General features: G+C 45.7%; 1 protein-coding gene across 1 annotated transcript; it reads right to left on the reverse strand.

Annotated features, from left to right (window-relative positions):
• Positions 1–4,180: 4,180 nt before the first annotated feature.
• Positions 4,181–12,331, reverse strand: LOC140418175 (gap junction alpha-4 protein-like). The gene is made up of 2 exons (XM_072501602.1): positions 11,663–12,331; positions 4,181–7,626 (listed from the first exon to the last, which is right to left on the reverse strand). The coding sequence occupies exon 2, from the start codon at positions 7,608–7,610 to the stop codon at positions 6,537–6,539; it is 1,074 nt and encodes a 357-aa protein (XP_072357703.1). The 5' UTR covers positions 7,611–7,626; positions 11,663–12,331; the 3' UTR covers positions 4,181–6,536.
• Positions 12,332–27,176: the final 14,845 nt, after the last annotated feature.

Consider the following 27,176-nt stretch of genomic DNA (forward strand, 5'->3'; position numbering starts at 1 on the left):
TATATTTGGATGCTTCTTTTTGTGTTGCAAGGTTACCTGAGATGCTTTACTTTTAAAAGAAATTTAGAGTGCCCAATACACTTTTTCCAATTAAGGGGCAATTTAGCGTGGCCAATCCACCTAGCCTGCACATCTTTAGGTTGTGGGGGCGAAACCCTCGCAAACACGGGGAGAATATGCAAACTCCACACGGACAGTGACCCAGAGCTGGGATCGAACCTGGGACCTCTGCGCCGTGAGGTAGCAGTGCTAACCACTGCGCCACCGTGCTGTCCTACCTGAGATGCTTTACAGAGGGAGACATTAGGCGCAGAGTTTTGGGACATAACTGAGAGAAAGGTCAAATAACTATATTTTCAAAGGGCATTTGAGGATTGGCAAAATGTAGGAAGCTGATGGGATTTAGGTTGGAAATTTTAGACAACAGACCTGGGATGGTGGGAGATTGGCCACTGATTGTGAAGCAGGCAGTGGCAGTGAAAATAGTATCAGAGCAAAGGGTGGCGAAATAGAGGGAGGCATGCCCAACTTCCCGGTGCTGTAAGAGGGAGGGAAAATTAAAAAGACATCACCCTTTAAAAGTGACATCCCTGACATGCAGGCAGATGATCGAAAGATGATGAGTCTGTGTTAGTCCCTGTCCTACAGCAAAGCCTGGTCTCTGTCATCTCTGATCTCCCTGCCACTGGGCCAAGACCTCGCTCCGCTGGAACCATAAGGTGGATGGTGTGCAACGACCATCCCACGTTAAAAGAATCCATGCTCAGGCATCCCACCCCACCCCAAAATGTATTTTGGGACCTGGAATGTCAGGACCTTTATGGACAACAGCAACAAACCTGAATGTTGCACCGCCATCCCAGCCCGGGAATTCTGACACCACAAGATTGGCATCGCCGCCGTGAGCAAGATACGACTGGCAGGAGAATGCCAGCTTAAAGAACAAGGTGGCGGATACACCTTCTTCTGGAAAGGCAAAGCAGAAGAACGCCGTCTTTGCGGTCGGCTTCACCATAAAAAATGAATTGGCCAGAAGTCTCAATGAGCGAATGCCTCATGGCCCGAGGGCTCACCCTGGCCCAAAAGCAGCACATCACAGCTGTCAGTGCCTAGGCCCTAACCTTAGATGCAACGGACAAGACAAAAGAAGCATTCTACTCCAGCCTCGACCGAACGCTGTATCGCATCCCAAAGAAAGACAAGCTGATTCTCCTTGGTGACTTCAATGCTAGAGTCGAGAAGGACGCAAACCTTTTGTCAGGCATGTAGTAGGGAAGGCCTGGAGCAAACAAACGTCAACGGAGTCCTCCTGACAAAATGTTTAGAACATGACCTGGTCGTTACAAATACCCTGTTCCGCCAGAGGGACAAGTAGCAAACCTCTTGGAAATACTCCCGCTCCAAGCACTGGACCTAATAGACTATAGCATTGTCCGAGCAAGGGACCGCAAAGATGTCCATGTCACCCATGACATGACCAGAGCCGATGACTGCTGGACTGACCATCGACTAATCCATTCTACCATCTCCATCACCCTGGCCTCAGGCCAGCACAGACAGAAGAAACTCAGTCGCTGGCGGCTCAATGTCGCTGGACTCAAATACCCTGAGAAGAAAGAGCTACTCAGTTGGTGCCTCACAGCTAACCTGGTGACAACTAGTGAACCAGAGCCGCAGAATGCCCGCGGTGTCTGGTCCGCCTTGAAAGCCGCCATAGTTAGCACCTGTGAGGAGCTGCTCAGGCTCTCGACCACGAAACACCAAGACCACAAGAACGATCAGGAGATCCAGAATCTCCTTGACCGCAAATGCAAGGCGTTCCTGAACTGGCAGCTCCACCAAAACTCGAGTGAGAGGAAACAAGCCTGCAGGCAACTGAAGGCCATGATGCAACAAAGAACCCGTGACCTAAAGAACAGATGGTGGGTGGAAAGGGCACAGGTAACTCAGCAACTCACCAACAACCGTGATGTGTGCAGCTTCTCCAGTGCAATTAAAACCATCTAGGGTCTGACCACACAGGGACCCACCACAGAGAGCCAAAAACAGAGAGGCGTTCACGAAAAACAGAGAGGCAGCCAAAGCCCGCTGGAGAGAACACTTCGAGGACCTCCTCAGCCAAGCAGCCAAGTCACAGCCTTCAGCACAAGCGCCCTTGCCACCATCTTACAGCATGTTACCCGCCACCATCACAGTACAATGCCAGCTCATCATGAGGTCAAAAAAGCCATCCGACAGCTGAAAAACAACAAGGCCAATTCCGCGGACAGAATCCCCACAGAAGTATTAAAATGTGGCGGAGAGACACTTTTGACAAAAAGCCACAATCTCATCACCCTTGTCTAACAGGAAGACAGCATGCAGGGTGATCTCAGAGACATTTTAATTGTGCCCATCTTCAAGAAAGGAGACAGGTCCAACCAAGGAAATTACAGAGGGATTCCCCTACGCTCCACCACAGGAAAGGTCATTGCGAGAATCCTTCTCAACCGCCTCCTCCCAATAGCTGAAGAGCTCCTCTCTGAGTCTGAGTGCGGCTTCCGCCCATCAAAAGGCTCAATGGACCTGTTGTTCAACGTGCAACAAATCCAGGAAAAGTGCAGGGGGCAGTATCAACCTCTGTACATGGCCTTCTCTGATCTCACAAAGTCAATGACTCTGTCAATTGTGAGGGTTCGTGGAACATCCTCCTCAAATCCGACTGCCCGCAGAAATTCGTCACCATTCTCTGCCTGCTCCATGGTGACATGCAAACCGTAATCCTCACCAATGGAACCATCACAGACCCAATACGTGTGCAAACTGAGGTCAAGTAGGGCTGCATCGTAGCACCGTTGCTCTTCTCCATATTCCTCGCAGTAATACTTCACCCCATCATCCTGAAGCTTCCCGCTGGAGTGGAGCTAACCTAGCAGAATTTGTTCAGCCACCAATGCCTCCAGGCAAGAACCAAGACCACCTCAACCTCTGCAATAAGCTGCAGTATGCAGATGAAGCCTGTGTGTGCGCACATTCTAGAGGCCAAGTTACAAACCACTGTCGGCGCATTCACGAGGCATGTGAGGGAATGGGCCTCAGACTAAATGTCCGGAAAACAAAGCTTCTGTACCAGCCCACTCCTGCCACACAAAACTGCCCCCAACCATCAAGATCCACAGTGTCCCCTGGAAAATGTGGATCATTTCACAAACCAAGGGAGCCTCCTCTCAGCATGAGCAGATATTCACAATGAAATCAGGCATCGACTCATTTTTAGCCCCGGGGGGGGGGGGGTTCTCCCCACCAAGGCCACATTTAGAGAGATGAAGCGGGTCAGCAGTCAAACTCCTCATAGATCGGGCGCCATTTTGTCCACTAACCCTCCCACCTCCCTTTTCAGGCACCTGCATTTTATTTCTCCCCCCCATACTCCCTCCAACCTTGGGGATGCCCCCCAAAGCCCCACCTCACCCCCCCTCTATTTGATAAGAGGCGATGCCAACCTGGCACTTGGGCACCCTGGCTCTGCCAGCCTGGCACCCTTGCAGTGCCCCTGACACCATGGCAGTGCGACCCTGTGGCACTAGTTTGAAGAAGAGCAGAGGAATTATCTTCCATCTGCTGGCCAATATTCATCACTCAATCAAGATCACCTAAAAAGCAGATTATTAGTGTTACAAGGATGCTTACACTAACACTGAAATGAAGTTACTGTGAAAATCCCCTAGTCGCCACACTACGGTGCCTGTTCGTAGGGAGAATTCAGAAAGTCCAATTCACTTAACAAGCATGTCTTTCGGGATTATCTGGTCATTATCACATTGCTGTTTATGGGTGTTTATGGAACATAAATAGGCCGCCGCATTTCCTGCACTATAACACTGACTACACATCAAAAGTACTTCATTGGCTGCAAAACATGATGAGACATCTGGTATAAGTGCAATCTTTCTTTTTTTCTGTATTGATCTGGGATAAATTGGAGACCGGAGTCTCCGAGCAGGGTACTGTGCCAATCCTTTCTGCAATCCCTGGGATCATTTCACTGTGACAGTCTCAAATACAGTTCCATAGGAACTGATATCCACTCCACCCAAAAGTCCTGCTGCTCAGCTCTGAAATAAAATGCATGGACAGGTAAAAGACTGAAACATTTTTTGGCTACAAAGCCAGACAAAATAAATTGCAGAAATTGCATGACTGGCATTTAATTTTGAATTTTTTTTATTTTGGTCAGCAGTTCATAGTGGCACCAAGAATTAAAACAAAATTCAACTTGTACAATACACTTCAACAAATAATTGAACAAATCACCTGATTATTTACAGAACTAATAGTTGTCTGCTATCCCTCCAATTCTCGCATTTCTATGAAACGTCTGGAATTATGTTGACAACACAGTGAGCTAAAGCTACTTGAGGTGGTCATGAGACAATTTTCTCAAGTGTGAACTCAAATTCCGAGAGTCTGATTGCGCACGCAGCTATGTTTATTTCTTGGTGACCTGTGCAAGGCCCCTTCACTCATTGAGGTTTACCATTGAGGATTATTCTGCTCATCGAGTTTTGTTTTGCTGAGAATATGATGCTGACTAGCATTGTAATGGCGTTAGTTGACAGGAAGTTAGTACTTTGCTGAGGAAAGTGTTGCTGTGCGCGATTCACTTCTGCGTGTTATATCTTAACCATAGAGCTTCCACGGGAGCTTCGGAGGCCTGTGGTGACATTTCAAATTGAAATTATGCAACAAATAAATCCATAAATAGGGAAACAATGCAACAAATAAATCTATAAATAAGAGTATAGTTTGTCATTTTCTTTAGAGGTACGGTGTGATTCTTCCAATTCTATTCAAGATCACTACCTCGAGGTCATAAAATAGAAAATGTGCGGTATTTTGCCTGTATTTGAAAAAATATTGTGAGAAGTCTTACAACACCAGGTTAAAGTCCAACAGGTTTGTTTCGAATCACTAGCTTTCGGCTGTCACCTGAGGAAGGAGCAGTGCTCCGAAAGCTAGTGAGTCGAAACAAACCTGTTGGACTTTAAACTGGTGTAAGACTTCTTACTGTGCTCACCTCAGTCCAACACCGGCATCACCACGTCACGAAAAATATTATTCAGGAATTGACATGAAAGACCCCTGATGTGGTGCATCACCGCTTTAGAAAGAGATGAGCAAACTAGATGATAGCTTTGTACCAAGCTTGATGTGTTTTACGTCAGTTATGTCTACTGCTATTTGATGATTAGTCATTTTTTATTTTTTTATTTAGAGTACCCAATTATTTTTTCCAATTAAGGGGCAATTTAGAATGGCCAATCCACCTATCCTGCACATTTGTTGGGTTGGAGGGGTGAAACCCATGCAAACACGGGGAGAACGTGCAAATTCCACACGGACAGTGACCCAGGGCCGGGATTTGAACCCGGGTCCTCAGCGCCGTAGGCAGCAATGCTAACCACTGTGCCACCGTGCTGCCCATTAGTAATTATTTTTAACTGAATGCTGAATTATCCCCTGATTGATTGAAATACTCAGTTTTCCCCACCTCTAGTGTGTTAATATATGGGGATGGGGATGAGGGTGGTACTAAATTGAACTATCTGAAGCACCTCAATAAAATCCATTCTTGTATGCCTTCTACTGGTTGATTACAGAGCAGCACTAATAAAAGCCTGGCACCAGCCATCACACACACCAGCATCTCAGTCAGGAAATGGCAGACAAGTGGCACCCAAATAGGAGGACGAGAAATATATTTACAGTATGGATGCCAAAAAAAAGAAAAAATACAAATAAGACATCGACATTTTTTGACAAAGGATCACTGGCGCATGCTGGAGGAATGTGTATTCATAATAATAATCTTTCTTATTGTCACAAGTAGGCTCACATTAACACCGTAATAAAGTTGCTGTGAAAATCCCCCAGCCGCCACACTCCAGCGCCTGTTTGGGTGCACAGAGGGAGAATTCAGAATGTCCAATTCACCTAACAGCATGTCTTTCGGGACTTGAGAGAGGAAACCAGAGCACCCGGAGGAAACCCACGCAGGCACAGGGAGAATGTGCAGACTCCGCACAGACAATGACCCAACCCAGGAATCAAACCTGGTACCCCGGCGCTGTGAAACAACAGTGTTAACCACTGTAGCTCCGTGTTAGTTAGAAACACATTGAAATACAACCTCTAGGTGTGCTGAATAACTCTGATTTGTTAAAAGTTGTTGCTATCTTTCATTCGGTCAAAAGGCATAGTTCAACCTCAGAATATCAACCAAGAAATCCAAAACCTCACAATAAGTAGGAAATAAATTACAAATGTAATAATAACTCCATGCAGTAATTGGGTCAGAGATATGTATTTGTCCACTCTTCTGCAGAATGGCATCCATCTTTGTACTTGTACCTGAAATACGTCAAGTGTGTTGAAATCCATAATGGATACTTATTCAACTTTTCTCATTGACTATATCCGAAAGTCCTGAAATACTGATTTGTCAAGCGTAACCATTCTTAAATATTGCTCATTCAGAACTTGATGTTCACCTGAAATCAGATTGCAATGTCATTGTCTCTTCTCCTACTGCCTACACTGCTGGCTGGACTAGTAGGCCTTTGTTCTTGAATTGAGCTTTGGTCTACTTTATCAGGGACATCCCTCAAAAAGTTAAATGGCTGCAAATGCCCCTGTGGCATCGGATTGACCTTTTGGCCTGCCAATATCTGCTCTGTATTATAGTTTGTCCAATTTTGCTCAGTAGAGGACTTGTTGCAGCTCTGGTAAGGTCCGTGAGCCCCTTCCACGGATGGGTACATATACTCTATTGGTATTGACTCCTTTTCAATGTAGTGACCTCCTGGAAAGTCAGACGGTTTTAAATAGTGTTGTTTCTTGGAGCTGGTCTGAATGCTCCTGATAAGACACTTGCCAATGAGGTGGAACAATTCCAGAAAGTTTAACAGGACCGATATCAGAGCTACCACAAACATAAATAAAATGAAAATGGTCTTTTCTGTGGGACGAGATATAAAACAATCTACCTTGTGTGGACAGGGATTTCTTACACATTCATAAATGGCAGGCATGGTAAAGCCATATAAGACCCATTGACCAAATAGAAAGCTCAGTTCAAATGACATCTTGAAAATAATGCTGAGTGTGTAGGTGCACATCAGTGCTCCCCTAATTTTGACCTTTCCTGCCTCATCAATGCAGTACTTTAACTTCTTTCTTGCAATTTCTTTCATGATGAGTTCAGTTTGGCTGTCTTTGCATGGCAGGGATCTCAGTGCCTCCTCTTGCTGCTTCAGCTTTTCTTCCTGCCTCGCTATGTGCATCACATGACCCAAGTAGATAAGTGTCGGCGTTGACACAAAGAGGATCTGTAGTACCCAATAGCGGACATGCGAGATTGGGAAAGCCTTGTCGTAGCAGACATTCTCACAACCTGGCTGCTGTGTGTTACAGTTAAAATCCGACTGCTCATCGCCCCACACGTACTCTGCAGCTGTGCCCAGGATTAGAATCCGAAATATGAAGAGGACAGTGAGCCAGATCTTGCCAATCACAGTGGAGTGTTCCTGGACCTCATCAAGGAGTTTTTCCAAAAAACTCCAGTCTCCCATCTTCTTGACCTCTTTCCTGTCAATGATAAAAACAGTCACTTTTTGCCAATCATGGGAGATGTTTTTTTGCGTTAATTCTGCTATCAGCATGTAGTCCACAATTGGTGGTTGTTTAACCTTTAATAGACAGTTGTATTAGACCGGGGCGCCCATATTAGCACTGCCTTAGTGTGAATTTGGAGTCCTTTCTGCATTCATGCCAATTTTTATTTCTTTTGAATGTCTCATTTTGCAATTGGAGTTAATGTAGGGTTTTGATCACTAAATATATAATTCAAGAGCTGTGTTGTAATTTTATTTGAAACATAGGAATAGGTGTTCTGCCCCTTGAACCTCTTCCTTTGTTCAGTTAAATCATGGTTACATTGTAGCTCAACTCCATTAACTTGTCTTTTTCCACAACCGTATTATCATAACACCTTCATCTTAAAAAAAAGTTTATTCTTGGAAACCTCAGTTGTTTCAATCTGGGGGAGAGAATTCCAGATTACCAATAACAGTTGTGTGAAAGATACGCATCCTGGTTCCACCCCTTTAAATGACCTAGCTCTAATTTTAAATATTCATGGGTTCCTGCATTAGACAAAATAGTTTCTCAGTATCTATACAATTGAATCCTTTTTCACACACTATGATTAGACCATCTTCCAACCTTCTAAACTCAAAGAAATGCAAACTAGAAGTATGCAACTAGCTTCATAATTTAATCCTTTCAGCCGTGCTGTAACTTTTAAGACCATTATTTTTTTCTAACATGCATCCAGAAAACTGAACTCTGTACTTCAGATGGCATCTCAACAAAACCTTGTACAACAGATGCATCACTTGATTTTTGTATTCCGAACCTCGGGATAAAAACCTACATTCCATTGATTGATGAAAATTCCATAGCCTTTTTAGAATCTCCACTCACAGTTATTTGTATATGTAAAAAATTGTATAATTGTATCCTTTTTTAAATGTAATTCATTAAGCTTGATGGGAAATTTCGAATTCAAAGGATTTCAGAGAATTTTAGAGAGTAAAAATTCTTTCACATTTCTGCTATATGATCAGATGAAAGTTTTGATTTTCTTATTGCCCGGGATGTGATATTGAGTCATAGTTCCGTACGGTATTCTGATGTCAGAAGTGCTAGGAGAAGATGAAATATATCACAGAATTGTTATGATGCAGAAGAAGGCCATTCGGCCCACCGTGTCTCCACCAGCTCTCCAAACGAGCATCATGACTTAGTGCCATTCCCCTGCCTTATCCCCAAACTCCAGCTCATTGCTTCTATTCAAGTAATCATCTAATGCCCTCTTGAATGCCTTGATTGAACTTGCCTCCACCGCACTTCCAGGCAGTGCATTCCAGACCTGAACCACACGTTATTTGGCAACGTTTTTTATCCACATCACATTTGCTTCTTTTGCAAACCACTTGGAATCTGTGCTCGCTCCCTATCTACTCTGTCCTGCCCCCTCAAGGTTTTGAATATTTCTATCAAATAACCTCTTCGCCTTCTTCTCTCAGAAGAGAACACTCCCAGTCTCCCTAGTCTATCTTTATAACTGGAGTTCCTCATTCCTGGAACCATTCTTGTGAACCTCTTCTGCACTCTCACCAATGTGTTTACATCCTTCCGACAGTATGGTGCCCAGAACTGTACACATTACTCCTGCTGAGGCCTAACTAGTGTCTTGTATAAATTCAACATAACATTGAATCATAGTATTCCTACATTGCAGAAGGAGGCCATTCGACCCATCGAGACTGCACCAACCCTCTGAAAGCGTATCCTAGCTAGGCTTGATCCCCCATCAATAATCCTCAGGTAGTTCCCTGCAGTGAAAGTTTGATTCTGTTGATTCTCAATAATGTGTTGATTGTGTAAACCCTCTGAATGCATGATTGATCCGCAGCATGTGATTCAACCAACACGGACAGAAAACAAAGTTATCATTATGCATCATGGAATGATACCAAACTGTAGGCAATTTAGCCCAAAAGTTTATCCAATCCCCTTGTGAGTTATTAGTGCATCTACTCCCATGACCCTTGCAGGGAGTGCTTTCCAGAAATAACAACTTGCTATTCAATAAGCCTCTGGTTCCTTTGTCAGTTGCCTTAAATCTGCACTTTTTGGTACCAACACTATTTACACTATCAAAACCCTACATGATTTTGAACATCTCTATCAAATCTTTCCTTAACCTTCTCTGGTCAATGGCAAACAACTCCAGCTCACGTAACTGAGAACCAGAAGGGTACTAAAGGATGGAGCTGTCAGAATAAACACAATAATCTTTGGTTCTCTTTCTGCTTCAAAGAATTTTACTGCTTTTCTCAAAGCATTAATGAAGAAACATGAGATCCTCAACAAAGAGTGCTACGATATGGCAGAGTGATTTACGCATGGTGCAATAAGATTGTGATTGGAACTATAGATAATTTAGTGAAAAGTCTTGTGCTTTGGGGGATTGGAGGCTTGAGTTCTACCCCGAGCCCCACATACAACAGATTGTGTGTAAAGCTTAGAAAGTTTCCAACATTCTTGAGGTGAAGGAAAGGTTGTCCAACAATGTGCATGAATGGCTCGAGTGATCAGTTTCTGCTTCAAGGGAAACATTCTCAAAAATAGTCAGACTTTACTGTTGAAAGGCCCTCTCCTCCACAGAGGGCTGCTTTTTGTTGCTGGGCTCAGCCTGCGATATATAATTTTGAGTTGGAGCTACTGGCAAAAAAAATTGAGCCAGCATAAGGTCAACTAGCAGTCCTTTAATAATTGCTGGTATATACTAAGCTATTTCCAATTACCCAGATTCGCTCCCAGCATATTGTGCGCTGTGCGATGAAAGAATTATTAATTGAGCTCCCTTTGTAAATTTACATGAGGTTGGTTTCTGGTCCTCAGTACACAGCTCGCTGTGCTTGGTGAATATTATCCACTCAATATCTCCTCTTCCCAGGCCACTGCTGTAAAACAGATGGATTCGTGGAGCCCTGCATATGGTTGTCAGGAAGAGCATTGTTTAATCTGAACAAATGGCAATGATAAATTTGCCAACCGGTTAGTCACTTTTTCCTTTGTGCCGAGTCAGAAGCCATTGGCATATGGCTCACAAGCGAATTAAATAGCACATAGGAGTGATCATTAATATTTCTTCACTGTAATGATGACTAAGATGGTGCCTGATGACACCTGGGTAGAGTTAACCTGGCAATCGATGAATGCTGTAAACTCGATGATTTAACATCCGCTCTTTCCCATATCTATTCTGATTGGTATCTATAACAGTGCGGATAGCTGAGCTATCCTTTGCTCAGAATAGTTCATCTGACACTTACAGTGGTTTAAGGGTCTGTTTTTTCAAATTCAAGATGACGGCTCATCTCTGCAAATTCCTAAATCGACACCCACCCAGGTAAACACCCCGCCCCCAACAAAACTGACACACATTCAGGAATTGCTTGTAAATGTGCATATCCTTCAAGGAACTAACTGAAAAATAGAACTGGCCACTTGATGTTATCATGGGGCAGAAATTTTCTTTCAGATATTATACATCAACAAAAAGAATTTACAAAACAAGGAGAAAATGTCGAAATCTGAACAGCTCTGAGACACCCCCACCCCAAAGAGGATCTGAAAATGTAAACAATCGTGTTCCCTGTTCTGGATTCAGTTTCAAGATACAAAAGAAAAATCCTGACAAAAGAATTTAGATCTTACAATAAAAACAAATGCCTCCAAAATACCTCAGCAATGAAAACAGACATTCAAAAAGCACACTGTTATAGCTTCTATTTAGCTCTTTATCTGTCAATCAAATGCAAAAAAACACACACAGTAGCAACCTTTACCTATTTACTGTACAAAAAGGGAAACCGTTTTAAAACTAAGAAAACACCTGAACTTTCAACCCTGTGGAGACACAATAATTAATTTCTTCCATCTCATAGAATTTATTTCAGGTTGTTCTGTAACACCGTAATAATATTCTGCCCAGTTGAACACGCCATCCTTCATCCACTAATTTAGCTGGGAGTAGAATTCAAAAACTTACCAACAGTAAGTTTAAATAAAGAGTCAGGACACTGTAACCTGACACCCGTCCTTCAGGATTGTAATGTTCCACTTTCTCAGAGTCAAAACATTTAAAGGGAGAACTCCTTCAACGTCACCACTGATGTCTGCTGCAGAATCACAAGTTACATTGTTTTTAACGGAAGATGTAGTTGAGCAGGAATGTATGAGTCCTGTACGCTGACTGCTTCCAGCGACAGGAAGGAAATCACCACCATTAACAGCCTCTGCCTACTTCTCTCGGGATGACAGCTCCAGCAACATTAACTGTAAATCCTGTAGCTTCAGCCGTCTGCCTCTGAGCAAGCATCTCCTGAAAAAATAAAGTTTGATGGCAAATATTACGGAGCCTTTTATTCCTTTGTTCTCGAATCCAGTGTTCTTTGTTGGAGAGGGACTCCTTACTCATGTGCTTTCGGTCTTGACTGGGGGTGGGAAGCGAGTTGCTGAGTTGAGGGAGGTCATTCCGATCATAAGGCAGTCTCTTGCTTTCTGAGTTTAACTGCTGGCAATGTGAAAACACTAAGGGTACAGCTTCCAAAGATGAAGAGCCAGAGAAAGTGTTCAAATTTACCAAAGTGCTCCAATAAAATCTCATGAGGATTGGGAGCTATATTGAGGTAGGGATGATTAATTCAGGTCAACAGTGGTCGATTCACTGGGAAGAAAAGGTTCATGATTAGGAGAATTAGGGGAAGCGGATTGTTGAATGTCTAAGGATTAAATGATCCTTTCTTATCCTTGATTTTTCCTGGGTTTTTATACAGCCAGGAAACATAAACTATTTGCTGAATAGTTGGTCATGTCCCAATGGCAGGAAAATAGAATCCACAGATAGATCGTGCCCTGGACTCCTAAGGAATTAACCCTTTCCTCAGATCGACAGTTTCCCTTGCCTTACCATGTGTGGCTAGTTGAAGTTTGTATAGAATGTTTTAACTGATGGACACAATGCTATATTCCCATGGCTTAAAAATAGCAGGACTTAAAATAGCCTGAGATTTTAGATTGTGTGATTGAAGTTGTGGGAACAGATGTAGATGGCAAAATTTAAAAAATACCAGTGAGAGTGCTCATAATCCGAGAATAACATCCAATTGCTGAGGGTTAATTGGTCCAACTGATGACACCTCCTAGTTCAAGCACGAAAGATTCCAAAAGCACCCCGGCGTATATGTTCTTAACTGTCTGTGCATACATTTGCAACTCAGTAGATGTTCTATGCTGCTTATTGATCGGTGCGTTTTTTTGAGATGTGGGCCATTTTCTAAGTTAGACTGCTGTTGGTAAACTCGATTATGCAGACTAAACATTATAAAGAATGGCAATACTGAGGTAACCAAGTCTGTGCTTCATTTGCATCTAAAGAAGATAATCTCGAGTGCAGATGTTGCTCTTGTTATTAGATGCCAAGAGCACATGCAGGGTTGTATGAGGTTATTAGTCCAGTCTGCAGAAGTGTATTAGTGCCCAAGCTAACTTGAGGCCTCCCAATAAAGTTTCAGAATTACCCCCCTCTAAATCTCTCTCCTCTTTGTCTCTCGCTCTCCTCCGTTAAAGCCTTTAAAGCAAATCCCGGCTCTGGGTCACTGTCTGTGTGGGGTATGCACATTCTCCCAGTGTCTGCGTAGGTTTCGCCCCCATAACCCAAAGATGTGCAGGGTAGGTGGATTGGCCATGCTAAATTGCCCCTTAATTTGAAAAAATGAATTGGGTACTGTAAATTTATAAAAAATAAGTCTTTAAAGCATATGCACTTGACCAAGCCTTTTGTAACCTATCCTAACATCTCCTTATGCAGTTCAAATGTCTTGAGACATTTGGCTCCATTAATGCGCTATCGGGTAAAGCTTCTGCTTTGGGTACTAATCGGTCATCTGCGCGCAAATTGCACTTGAATGCATGCTGGTTTTCTGAAGTGAAATTATGGTTCAAGATTCCGTTCAAACTTGTTTGTGTAATCACAAGCACAAAATGAACCAGCCAAAGCAGACAGCGTGATAGAATATATTTACAGACAAGCATATCAATTAGGAGCAGGAGTAAACCAATTGGTTACTTGAGCCTGCTTCGCCATTCAATAAGGTCATGGCTGACCTCAACTCCACATTCCCACCTAACAACAGTCACCTTTGACTCCTCTGTTAGTCAAGAATCTATCGACCTCTGCCTTAAACATTTTTCAATGACTCTGCCTCAACCGTTCTCCAGGGCAGAGGGTTCCAGAGGTTCAGCTTTAGCTTGGCAGCAGGAAAACTATTAAGTGCGGCATCAGCGGGGTGAAACTCCTGGCAGCACGGTAGCAAAGTGGCCAGCGCTGTTGCTTCACAGCGCCAGGGGCCTAGGTTCGATTCCCGGCTTGGGTCACTGTCTGCGGAGTCTGCACGTTCTCCCTGTGTCTGCGTGGGTTCCCTCCTGGTGCTCCGGTTTTCTCCCACAAGTCCTGAAAGACGTGCTGTTAGGTAATTTGGACGTTCTGAATTCTCCCTCTGCGTACCCGTACAAATGCCGGAATGTGGGGACTAGGGGCTTTTCACAGTAACGTCATTGCAGTATTAATGTAAGCCTACTTGTGACAATAAAGATTATTTAAAAAAACTCCCGAGGCTAAAAAACCTGGCAAAGTACCGTTGAATAGTCAGATGTTTATGGTTGCTGCGGCCGCTGAGAAACACCATGCTGAATGCGCGTTTAGCGGTCTTTAACTTCCGTCCACTGAATTGCACCCCTAGCCTCTCCTACAAGGTAAACATCTGTTCAGCATCCACCCAGTCCACACCCCTTGGGATTTTACTAGTTTCAAAAGGTCACCCCTCAGTCTTCTAAATTCCAATGGATACAGGCACAGCCTGTCCAACCTTTCTTCATAAGATCCACCATCCTAGATATCAGTCGAGTGAACCACCTCAAATGCATTTATATCCTTTCATGAATACGAAGACCAAAACTGTAGACAGTACTCCAGGTGTGATCTAATCTACACCCTGTAGAACTGCAGCGAACTATCCCTACTTTTATATTCCATTCGCCTTGCAATAAATGACAACTTTCCAATTGTCTCCCTAATCACTTACTGTATCTGCCTACTGTCATTTTGTGATTCATGTACCAGGACACCCAGATTCTGTTCTACCGCAGAGTTCTGCAGTCTCACTCCATTTAAATAATATGTTGTGTTTCTATTCTTCTTGCCAAAATGGACAAGTTTGGTTTATACTGCATTTGCCAAATTTGTACCCATCACTTCACATATCTATATCCCTTTGCCGACTCTTTATTACCGCTTAACAATTTGCATTCTGTGGTAGCTGGCCCCTTTAAGGGGTGATCATCTGAAGGGTCATGTGACCCCGCTTGTCCAATCTGTCGTTAGAGCATGGGAATCGTCAAGCAGAGCGCTGGCTTTTTCTCAGTTCGCTCAAGGAGGCCGACTGGCAGCATCGGAGCTGCGCTACTCTGCACATAAAATACTGTTTCTTGTTTGGACCTAAATGGTGGAGTCAAGTTACTACATTTGGTGATGAGGCAAAAGAAAGCTGCAAGTGCTCTTGCGAGATCATCAGCTCAGAACCTGATCCAGTTGAAGTCAAGTGTGCGAAGTAGAAGATAGATACAGACATACCGACCTTCGGTGGAGTGGATCCCTTTGACAGCAGTGCCACCAAAAGCAAAGAGACCAGTTTCAACAAGGAAGCAAGTACAGAAGCTGGTAGAATTAGAAGATTCAGGACAACAAATCAACAATCTTGAATCAATACAGAGTGTTAAAAGTGTGGGGGAAATCATTTCCCAGAGACTTACAGATTCAAAGATTCTTCTCTCACCACTATAAACAGAAAGGTATTTTGATTGCTTTCCCTCTTTGTAAGTGGGATTTCCCCAGTCACTTGTTTTTTGTGCGATCCAAGGTGCTATAGCTAACTTCATTGCTAACTGGAGAAAGGATGGACTCAAAGGGTTAGTTTATTTTTAGACACTCAAAATGGGGGAAGGAGGGTTCACAACAGCATGTCCACACTCAATCAGTAAAGAGAGAGATAGAGAAAATAATATTTTACAAGTACAGAGACCACAGAGAAAATAAATATTGCTTCATGTGAGTACCAGAGTCCAAAATCAAAGTTTCATGAGGTTTCCTTCACAGAGCTGAAAACCTATGTTGGATAATTCACTTTTTCAGTGGTGGTAACTTCCCAAGATGAGATATGCATACAGAGGTTAATTAGTTTCATACAAGATTGTAATTGTTTACTTTCTTCCGTTCCATTCACCTTCTGATTCACACTTATTTCTGGGAAGTTACTCATGTTCTCTGCAGGGAAGCCAGATGTTCAATTCACTCGGCTTTCCTTATTTTCCATTAGAAATCAGAATAGAATAAGCATAGAGAGCCTACAGTGCAGAAGGAGGCCATTTGGCCCATCAAGTCTGCACTGGCCCTCTTAAACAGTGCCCTACTTAGGCCAAAACCCCACCCTATCCCTGTAACCCCACCTAGGGCTAATTTATCGTAACAAATTCACCTAACCTGCACATCTTTGGACTGTGCGAGGAAACCGGAGCACCCGGAGGAAACCCACGCAGACACGGGGAGAAAATGCTAACTCTACACAGTCACCCGAGGTCGGAATCGAGCCCAGATCCCTGGCACTGTGAGGCAGCAGTGCTAACCACTGTGCCACCATGCCACCCGCTAAATCCCCAGACTGGCTCTCTAGAGCGTTGGTGCTCATTTTACTTGCTATTTCCTTTTTAATTCCCTGAAGAAACTCTTACTATCTGTTTTTATATTTTTAACTTGTTTTCTTTCATATTCTAATTACTCCCTCCTTATTAATCTTTTAGTCATTCTTTGCTGTTTTTTATTTACTGTTCAGTCTTCTGACCTACCATTCATCTTTGCGGAATTATATGTTTTTTCTTTCAATTTGGTACTATCTTTAGCTTCCTTAGTTAACCATGGATGGTTAGTCCTTGCCTTAGAGTCTTTCTTTCTTACTGGAATATATAATTTCTGAGTATTCTGAAATGTCTGCCATTACATTTTATCTGACTAATCCCTTAACTTAAGTTCCTAGTTTACTTTCACCAGCTCTGTCTTCATGTCCTCATAATTTACGTTTCAAGCACTAGTCTTTGTTCCACACTTCTCTCCCTCAAGCTGAATGTGAAATTCCACATGTCGTGCAGGTACAAATTCCAAAAGGAGTTATTTCAGAATAGAACATTATTGCTTTTTGTCCCTTGTATTAAGAAATGTATCAGCCCATCATCTGTGAATCACCTGGTTTTAAATAGATTAAAATTACTTTAGATTTCCAGAAGGCCTTTGACAAGGTGCCGCATAGGAGACTGTTAAATAAGTTAAGAGCCCATGGTGTTAAGGGTAAGATCCAAGCATGGATAAATGATTGGCTGACTGGCAGAAGGCAGAGAGTGGGGATAAAGGGGTATTTTTCAGGATGGCAGCCGGTGACTAGTGGTGTACCTCAGGTGTGGGTGCTGGGACCACAACTTTTCACAATATATATCAATGAACTGGAAGAAGGAACTGCTGGCACTGTTGCTAAGTTTGCAGATGATACAAAGATCTGTAGAGGGACAGATACTATTGAGGAAGCAAGGGGGCTGCAGAAGGATTTGGACAAGCTAGGAGAGTGGGCAATGAAGTGGCAGATGAAATACAATGTGAAAAAGTGTGAGGCTATGCACTTTGGCAAGAGGAATTTAGGCATAGACTATTTTCTAAATGGGGAAATGTTTAGGAAATCAGAAATACAAAGGGACTTGGGTGTCCTTGTTCACGAGTCTCTTAAAGTTAACGTGCAGGTTCAGTCGGCAGTTAAGAAGGCAAATGCAATGTTAGCATTCATATCAAGAGGGCTAGAATACAAGACCAGGGATGTACTTCTGAGGTTGTATAAGGCTCTGATCAGACCCCATTTGGAGTATTGCGAGCAGTTTTGGGCCCCGAATCTAAGGAAGGACAAGCTGGCCTTGGAAAGGGTCCAGAGGAGGTTCACAAGAATGATCCCTGGAATGAAGGGCTTGTCGTATGAGGAACGGTTGAGGACTCTGGGTCTGTACTCATTGGAGTTTAGAAGGATGAGGGGGGATCTTATTGAAACTTACAGGATACTGCGAGGCCTGGATAGAGTGGACGTGGAGAGGATGTTTCCACTTGCAGGAAAAACTAGAACCAGAGGACACCATCTCAGATTAAAGGGACGATCCTTCAAAACAGAGATGAGGAGGAATTTCTTCAGCCAGAGGGTGGTGAATCTTTGGAACTCTTTGCCACAGAAGGCTGTGGAGGCCAAATCGCTGAGTGTCTTTAAGACAGGTTCTTGATTAATAAGGGGATCAGGGGTTATGGGGAGAAGGCAGGAGAATGGGGATGAGAAGAGTATCAGCCATGGTTGAATGGCGGAGCAGACTCGATGGGCCGAGTGGCCTAATTCTGCTCCTATGTCTTATGGTCTTATGGACTTTAGCAAATTTTACAGAACCATGTACTAGTTTCATTTGGGTACATAAGTAAGTTTCCTAGTAAATTAAGTGGCCAGGATTTTTAGGATGGCAGAGGCTTGGGCCCCGATCATACAAAGGGTTGATGAGGGAACACGTCCCTGCGAGCTCCAAAAGCCCTGCTGCCATTTTATATTCGAATGAGCATTGACTGGCAATAGCTGGGACCCAAACTCGAGTGGAAGACACATCTTGATTGATCGGCATCTCTCCACCCATTCCAGGAACAATGCTTAGAAGTGGCATAGCAAGAAGCTTCCTGGGCCGACTTTCTGTGGTTTGAAGAGTAAGTCAGGGATCCAGGCGGCGAGGAGAGGGAAGGCCTGGGTATTCGTGAAGGGGAAATCTGGATTGCCAGGGATAGCCCAGGATGTGGGGGGAAGGGGAAGGAAGTCCACAAGTTACCAGGCCTTAAGGGAGGGTACCCCTGTCAGAAGGAGGCTACCAGGACAGGAGGGTGGGAACCCGGAGCGGATATCCTTCCTGCAATTGCACGCTCACTTCGCAGAACCAGCCGGGGGGGGGGGGGGGGGGTGCATATTAAAAAAATGTGTTTGTCAGTTTCCTTGCCCAAATAAATAAGTTAAATTTGAAGTGTTTCCTAAAATGGTTGCAAACAGGTGCAATAAGTTGAAATTTGCCATTTAAAGTAGCATCAAAGATCATGGAAACTGGATATATGCGCAGTGTAAATTGTCCTGAAGATTGATCTTTTATGCTTGTTTGGCTGATTTTAAGTGACTGGCACTAACTGACAGAAACCCGAAGCCGCTATAAAAAAACAAGAAACTCTCAACACAAACGTACTTCCATTGATCATTGCAAATTGCTTTGATGAAACATTCAGCGATGTTCGCTTCCATCCCCACCCTATCCCATTCTCTTCCCTCCCTATCTCTTGGAAAGGCACCAACTAATGTGATAGTTTCCACATCCCCTCCTCACCAGAGTGGAAGCAAGTCATCCTTGACCCTGAGGCATTGATACGCCTCTTCAAGGCATACGCCTACGTGGTAGGTGTTTCAACATGGGGGATGCATATTCCCACTAAATCTTATCCTTGACATGAAATGCACATGTCCTACACTTGAGGGCCTTTCAACAAACTCAGCACAAACAATGAATGGGACAAAAGTACAAAACAAGGAACACAACACTTCCTGGGCAGTCCAGCAGGAGACGGCTCAGGGCAAGGACCTTCATGCCAGACACTCAGACAGTCACCATGTGCTGAGTACCAGAGTTTGTTATATAAATAGTTAAAAGAAATAAAACTGTGTTGTACCAATCGCAACCGTGTTGGTTCGTCTGTGTCTCAGAGTACCCAACACTTCAGCAACTATCTTGTCATTTTTCTTTTAACTTTTCCTCATTTTCTTCTTTGTGGTCTTGCTACGCTGATGACTGAAGCAGATGACTTTGACTCCAATGAATGTGGGAGTGTGTTTGAGGAGGTCACTCTCAATGGGTGCGCAATCTCTGCTTACTACCATCCCCTCAGAAGCACCAAAAGCATAAATCACTGCATGGAGAAGCGCATTTAGAAACTGACACCCAGTCATCCTGTGCACAATACATTGGCGCTCTGACCCGCTGCACCTTTTCATGGATCTTACAGAATGCTGAAAGCCAGGTGACAGGCATGGTGGAACAGTGGTTAGCACTGTTGCCTCACAACTGCCAGGGACCTGGCTTCAATTCCAGCCTCGAGTGACTGTCTGGGTGGAGTTTGTACGTTCTCCCTGTGTCTACGTGGGTTTCCTCCGGGTGCTCCGGTTTCTTCCCACAGTCCAAAGATGTGCAGGTTAGGTGGATTGGCCATGCTAAATTACCCCATAGTGTTCAAAAGGTTAGATTGGGTTATTGCGTTACGGGGATAGGATGAGTGTTGACCTAGGTAGAGTGTTCTTTGAGAGGGTCGGTGCAGACACGATCGACCGAATGGCCTCCTTCTAGTGATGCTATGATTGGTCACAGTTGTTGGATAAAGTGGACAGATGATCATTGCATGTCTTACGTTCCTCCCCACTACTATGCCGTGTGTTGATTACTATCTTCTGAAGTCAGGAGCTGTGACTCCTAATTGGTGAGATGTTCTGCAAAGATTTAAATCTTGATAAAGAATGTGGAATCTCAGCAGTCTCTGCTGTGCTTTCATGTACTGCGCGGTGTCTTTTTAATCAGGGCTGTAATGGATTATTGTTTAGTCTGATGGTTTGGGAATTAAGACCTGTACTTCAGCGAAAAGGCCTTTCCGTGACTCGCCCATGGTTCCATGTTGATATAACAAACCATTTTGCAAGACATCCTGTTGATGGGTTTTAATTCAACAGGCTGTGCATCTATTTGTAAAAACAGGAATGATAAATATTTTTAAATGGTTTAAACAGTTCTTTACATGACCCAATCCCTCACAGGGAACTCCACTGGCAATGTTTTAACTCTGATTGAAACCAGTGATAAGAAAATGAGTGCAGGGTAATTGGGTTTCTGAGTGCTCCTTCATCGACATTGAAGCATACATGGGAAGGCAGCCGGACAATCAAACTCCTCTGAATTTGATGTATGTGCACAGGCACACAAAAATGTAACCGGGTACATGGTACACAAACACAACCAATGTGTACGCTGTCAAAGAGCTTTTAGCACATTATGGGGAGGATTTTCCTCTACCTGGGGCCACTGGTTGCCAGGGTCTGGCGAATTCAGGAAAATCAGGCAGAAAGAAGCACATAGCCCTAATAGATGTGTTTATGTCTGCTAAATTTAACAAATGGAATGCTCTGGAGAGTTACGTATAGGAGAATTTGCTTCTTGACTTTAGATGGTTGAGGTGTGATCTGTTTGAAATCTGTTTGTAAAGCGGATACAGAAAGTAGGTAAAGAGTGCTGGGAATTGCGGTGGGCAGGGTCACAAAATTTGGTGTGACAGCAAAAGTCAGTCTTCCACTGGCGGGAAAATAAGTTGGAATCTTTCCTTCCTGACTTTCATGATTGGTTAATGGCTTGTTGAATCTTCCAATGAGGAGAGTGACCTCCTCAAATACCCTCCCACATTTATTGGAGGCAACGTCATTTGCATGAATTTCCACATCATGAATATTCATTGAAAACGCAGCTTGCAAGAATCAGGTTTGCCCACCGAATTACACCCCTCATCAGCAGATAATTAGACTTGTCTGATTCGGATTATTCATGGCATGCACCTGGCCATCTTCACTTCACCAGCGACTTTGAGGTTGGTAGACGTAGCTTTCGCCTACCTTTCATAGCGCCACTGCCAATCTTGCTGCCCTGCAAGCTCAGTGCCAAGACTTCTGGCTGTCAAGCAAGGCAATAGATGCACAGCCTGTTGAATTAAAACTTATCAACAGGATGTCTTGCAAAATGGTTTGCTACATCAACATGGAAAGGTCAGGGAGGCAGAGGCAAGACTTTGAGTGACTGAGCTAAAAGAACAGGGGGAGAATGTAAAGACAGCCCTGGGGCTGAGGCCATACTGACAGGACAGAATGAAAAGACAATCCTGAGGCTGTGGGAATCATACTTGGGCTATGTATGGTTCGCATGTCTTGGTCCCAGTCCTGGCAGGGGGATGTCCAGTTTGTGGTCTGGTGGTCATGCACAGCATGCTGTACATGGCATGGTCAGCAGTCTAAGTGGTTTGGCCTTAAGGGTTGCTGGCTTTGTATTGGGTGGCATATAACACAGTCATGGTCAGGGGAAGCATCTGCAGCCTTTAAATTGGGAGCTGGTAAGTAAGGGGGGGGGGGGAGCTATTGGTTGGTCTTACGGCAGGATGGTTCTCTGTAGGTCACGGTGCATGCGGCCTCGAGAAGGCGAGTGGTAAGGTCAATAGGAGGAATGGGGACATCCACAGAGAAGGGTTCAGGGAAGGCAAGAATATCGAGCACAATTACTAAGGATTCCAGGATTAAAAGGGAAGGCAGGAGAATGATCGGAGGAATGGGAATTTGGAGTTCTGGAGGATAGGAGGGACTTGGAGGGTACGAGGGGCAGGTTGGAAGCTGGTCTCATAGGAGAACATCAGCACCACCATATGGACAGCTGGGTTGAATGACAGCGGAAAAATAACTGGAAAAACGGAACTTCCGGTGGCAGCCATGAGTGGGTAGGTCTCGTAATCGGCAGCTCCCTCCGCGAACGGACTAACGGGCCCTTTTAAGGAGCTTTAGCGGCTCCTCCTCGACGAAACTTAGCAGGCAAATGGCACTAGCAGGCTCCCCGCATCAGTTTATGGAGGGGACCAGGAGCAGGACGGCGAAAATAACGAGCACCGAGAAGTGGGTGGACCGGGCGCATGAACATAAAATGGCGGCAGGCTCGGATCAGGCAGCGTGGGCCCAGTGGTCGCGGGAACAGCAGGAGTTCCTTGGAAGTTGTTTTGCTGGCCTGAAAACGGAGATGCTGGCCCCGACGAAGGCCTCAATGGAGAAGATGGTTAAGACCCAGAAGATGCAGGAGAAGGCGATCAAGAAAAAGGTCTCAGATAATGAAGACGAGATACTTGGTCTGGCCGTCAGGGTGGAGGCACATGACGCCTTGCATAAGAGATGGCAGGAGAGGTTGGAAGACCTTGAAAACAGGTCCAGGAGGCAAAACCTGCGAATTCTGGGCCTGCCTGAGGGTGCGGAGGGGTCGGACGCGAGTGCATTTGTGACCACATTGCTGGGGACTCTGATGGGGACAGGGGCATTTCCTCGGCCTCTGGAACTGGATGGGGCGCACAGAGTCCTTGCAAGGAAGCCCAAAACTAACGAACCGCCGAGGGCTATGGTGGTACGGTTTCACCACTTCTCAGACAAGGAACGTGTCTTGCGATGGGCTAAAAAGGAGCGGAGCAGCAGGTGGGAGAACAGCGTAATTCACATTGACCAGGACCTGGGAATAGAACTGGCCAAGAGGCACGTTTATCAAGCAGGAAAAGTTGGACTCCAGCTAAAGGACAGCCACACTGGGACGAAACGCTCTGGTGGGGATGTTAACTGTTTGATAGACGGAAGGTGCTTTGTTATGCTGTTTCCCTTTTTTGTTCCCGGTTTCTCTGGCCATGTTCTCGGCTTTTGTGGAGTTCGGCCACAGAGGGAGGAGAGGGGCCCTATACTCAGGGCTGCTCTTCAGGCATCTGGAGCCGTTTCTTTTGTGGGGCTGCCGGGGTTTGTTGTTTGTTTCGCTGGGGGGGGATGTTCTTTGGGGGCTGTTAAGGCAGTTCAGTTGGGCTTTTCATAGGAAGGGAGGGGCCCGAATAACGAGGCAACAGGACGATCGGAGACAGAGGCGGGAGCGTCCGGGGTCAGCATGGGTCAGCTGACTCACGGAAGCGTAATGGGGGATGAGTTGGGGTTAAGTTGGTGCTTGACTTGGGGGATTGGGATAGTGGGGTTGTTGGGGGGGGGGGATGGTGCTTTGGTGACTGAAAAGGGGCCAACTTGGGGAAATAGATGGAGAGTCGGGGAGGGGCCTCCAATGGGAGGGCTCGAGTAAGCGGGGGACGCGGGCTCATGGCTGGCCGAAAAAGGGAGATGGCTAGTCGGCAGGGGAGGCTGATCCAGGCTGATCATGTGGAATGTGAGGGGTCTGAATGTGAGGGGTGAGCCGGTCAAGAGGACTCGCATGTTCTCGCACCTAAAGGGGTTAAAGGCAGGCGTAGCCATGCTCCAGGAGACGCATCTACAACTCGCAGATCAAACAAGATTGAGAAAGGGGTGGGTGGGCCAGGTGTTCCATTCGGGGTTGAATTCAAAGACCAGAGGGGTAGCAATTCTGGTCAGTAAACGGGTGGCATTTGAGGCAGGGAGTATTGTGGCTGATAAAGGGGGCAGATACATAATGGTTATTGGGAAGCTGCAGGGGATCCGGGTGGTGCTAGTGAAAGTCTACGCCCCGAACTGGGATGATGTGGAATTCATGAGACGCATGCTGGGTAAAATTCCGGACTTAGACTCACACAATTTGATCATGGGGGGTGATTTCAACACAGTCATTGACCCTGTATTGGACCGGTCAAAGCCCAGGTTGGGAAAGTGGCGGCTAAGGAGCTGAGGGGTTTCATGGAACAAGGGGGCGTAGACCCGTGGAGGTTTGCATGGCCGAGGGCCGAAGGAGTTCTCTTTTTTCTCCACGTCCACCAAGTTTATTCCCGTATAGATTTCTTTGTTGTGAGCAGGGCGTTAATCCCAAGGGTGGAGGGGACGGAATACTCGGCCATTGCAGTCTCTGATCATGCTTCGCACTGGGTGGATTTGGGACTTGGTGAAGAGAGAGGACAGCGCCCATTATGGAGGCTAGATGTGGGACTGCTAGCGGATGACGAGGTTTGTGGGCGGATAAAGAGGAACATTCAAAACTACTTGGAAATTAATGATACGGAGAGGTAACGACGACTACGGTTTGGGAGGCTCTGAAGGCAGCTATTAGAGGGGAGTTAATCTCTTTCAGATCCCATCGGGAGAAGAAAGAAAGAGCAGAGAGAGAGAGGCTAGTTGAGGAGATACTCATAGTAGACAGGAGTTACGAGAAGACCCCCTAGACGGGGCTACTGAAAGAGCGGCGGAGGCTGCAGGCGGAGTTTGATCTGCTGACCACAGGGAAAGCGGTAGCACAGCTGAGGAAGGTAAAAGGGGCTGTCTATGAATATGGGGAGAAAGTGCATCAACTTCGTAGGAGGGAGGCGGCCAGGGAAATTGGGAAAGTTCGGGATGAGGATGATAACACGGCCTTGGACCCAGTGGAGGTGAACAAAGTCTTTAGGGTGTTTTATGGTAAATTGTATGAGTCAGAACCCTCGGCGGGAGGGGAAGGGATGAAGCAATTCATGGACCAATTGAGGTTTCCAAAGGTGGAAGAGGATCTGGTGGAGGGACTGGGGGCCCCGATAGAGTTGGAGGAGATTGTTAAGGGCCTAGGGAGCATGCAGTCGGGCAAGGCCCCGGGGCCGGACGGCTATCCTGTAGAATTCTACAAAACATTTTCGGGACTGTTGAGTCCACTCCTGCTAAGGACCTTTAATGAGGCTAAAGAAAAAGGGCCCCTCCCCCCAACAATGTCACAGGCTTCAATTTCACTCACCCTCAAACGGGAGAAAGATCCGCTACAATGTAGGTCCCATAGACCGATATCGCTCTTGAACGTGGACGCCAAATTGCTGGCCAAGATTTTGGTTGCTAGAATTGAGGACTGTGTCCCAGGGGTGATAGGGGAGGATCAGACAGGCTTCATTAAGGGCAGGCAATTGAACTCCAATGTACGGAGGCTCCTAAACATTATTATGATGCCCTCAGAGGGAGGGGAGGCAGAGGTAGTGGCTGCGATGGATGCAGCGAAAGCCTTTGACCGGGTGGAATGGGAGGACCTGTGGGAAACGCTAAGAAGGCTTGGATTCGGTGAGGGATTCATTGAGTGGGTCCAGCTACTTTATCAGGCCCCCGTAGCAAGTGTATGCACGAACATGGTGAGGTCGGAATACTTTCGGCTCCATCGAGGGACGAGGCAGGGGTTCCCCCTCAACCCGTTACTATTCGCCCTTGCAATAGAGCCGTTGGCCATAGCGCTGCGGGCTTCAAAGAACTGGCAGGGGTTGGTTCGTGGGGGGGAGGAGCATCGGGTCTTGCTCTATGCGGATGATCTGCTCCTGTACATTTCGGATCCACTCGAGGGGATGGGGGAGGTCATGCAGATTTTGAGGGACTTCGGCAATTTTTCGGGGTACAAATTAAACGAGAAGAAAAGCGAGATGTTCGTGATCCAAGCTAAAGGGCAGGAGAAGAGACTGGGAGGGCTTCCGCTTAAGATGGCGGAGAAGAGTTTTCGGTACCTAGGTATACAGGTGGCTCGGAACTGGGATGCCCTCCACAAGCTTAATTTATCCTGGCTGGTAGAGCAGATGGAGGGGGATTTTAAAAGGTGGGACATACTCCTGCTTTCTCTAGCGGGGAGTGCACAGACCGTTAAGATGACGGTCCTCCCCAGATTTCTGTTCTTCTTCCAGTGCCTTCCCATCTTCATCCCTAAGTTCTTCTTTAAGTGTGTGAACAAGGTCATCTCGGGATTTGTAGGGGCAAATAAGACCCCGCCAGTAAAGAGGCTGTATCTAGAGCGCAATCGGGGGGTGAGGTGGGCTGGTGCTGCAGAATGTTTGCAGCTACTATTGGGCGGCTAATGTAGCCATGATTAGGAAATGGGTACTGGGGGAGGGGTCGATGTGGGAGCGGTTAGAGGCATCCTCATGCAAAGGCACCAGCTTAGGGGCACTTGTAACGGCACCTCTGCCATTCTCGCCGACGCGCTACTCCTCAAGTCCGGTGGTGGCGGCGGCATTAAGGATCTGGGGTCAGTGGAGAAAACCCAGGGGGGTGGAGGGAGCCTCAGTTTGGACCCTGATACGCAATAATCACAGATTTGTCCCAGGCAAGATAGACGGAGGGTTTCAAAGCTGGCATTGGGCAGGTATTAAAAGGATGGGGGTCCTGTTCATAGACGGGACTTTTCCCAGCTTGAAAGTGCTGAAGGAGTAATTAAATTTGCCCCCTGGAAATGACTTCAGATACCTTCAGGTACGCGCCTTTCTTAAAAAACAGGTGGTGGGGACGTCCGGTGGCGGCTATGAGGGAGTAGGTCGCATACTTGGTGGCTCCCGCTCTGGCCGGGCCTTTGGACCTTTTACCCCGACTTTTTCGTGGTTTTTGAGTCTTGATTTGGAAAGTGCGGACATTTAAGTACTGGATCCACACAGTGGTGCATGGGACGGAGAACCCCAAGGGACTGTAAGGGAAGAAACAGCAAGATAAGCAAGGGCTGGATAGAAGTGGCTGCTGAAGTTAACATGGCCGAGGTTCGGACCCCTGCTGCGACGGCCCAGCCATCGATGGAGGAGCTGATGCAGGTCATTCAAGAGGGCTTCGCCAGACAGAAATGAGATTGGCTCGACCCAATAAAAGAATCGATTG

Source organism: Scyliorhinus torazame, chromosome 1 (assembly GCF_047496885.1).
Source record: "Scyliorhinus torazame isolate Kashiwa2021f chromosome 1, sScyTor2.1, whole genome shotgun sequence".
In the NCBI taxonomy this organism is placed as follows: Eukaryota; Metazoa; Chordata; class Chondrichthyes; order Carcharhiniformes; family Scyliorhinidae; genus Scyliorhinus; species Scyliorhinus torazame.

Coding starts and splice junctions, on each gene's coding strand:
- LOC140418175 (XM_072501602.1), bottom strand. CDS start 7,610: ATGGGAGACTGGAGTTTTTTGGAAAAACTCCTTGATGAGGTCCAGGAA.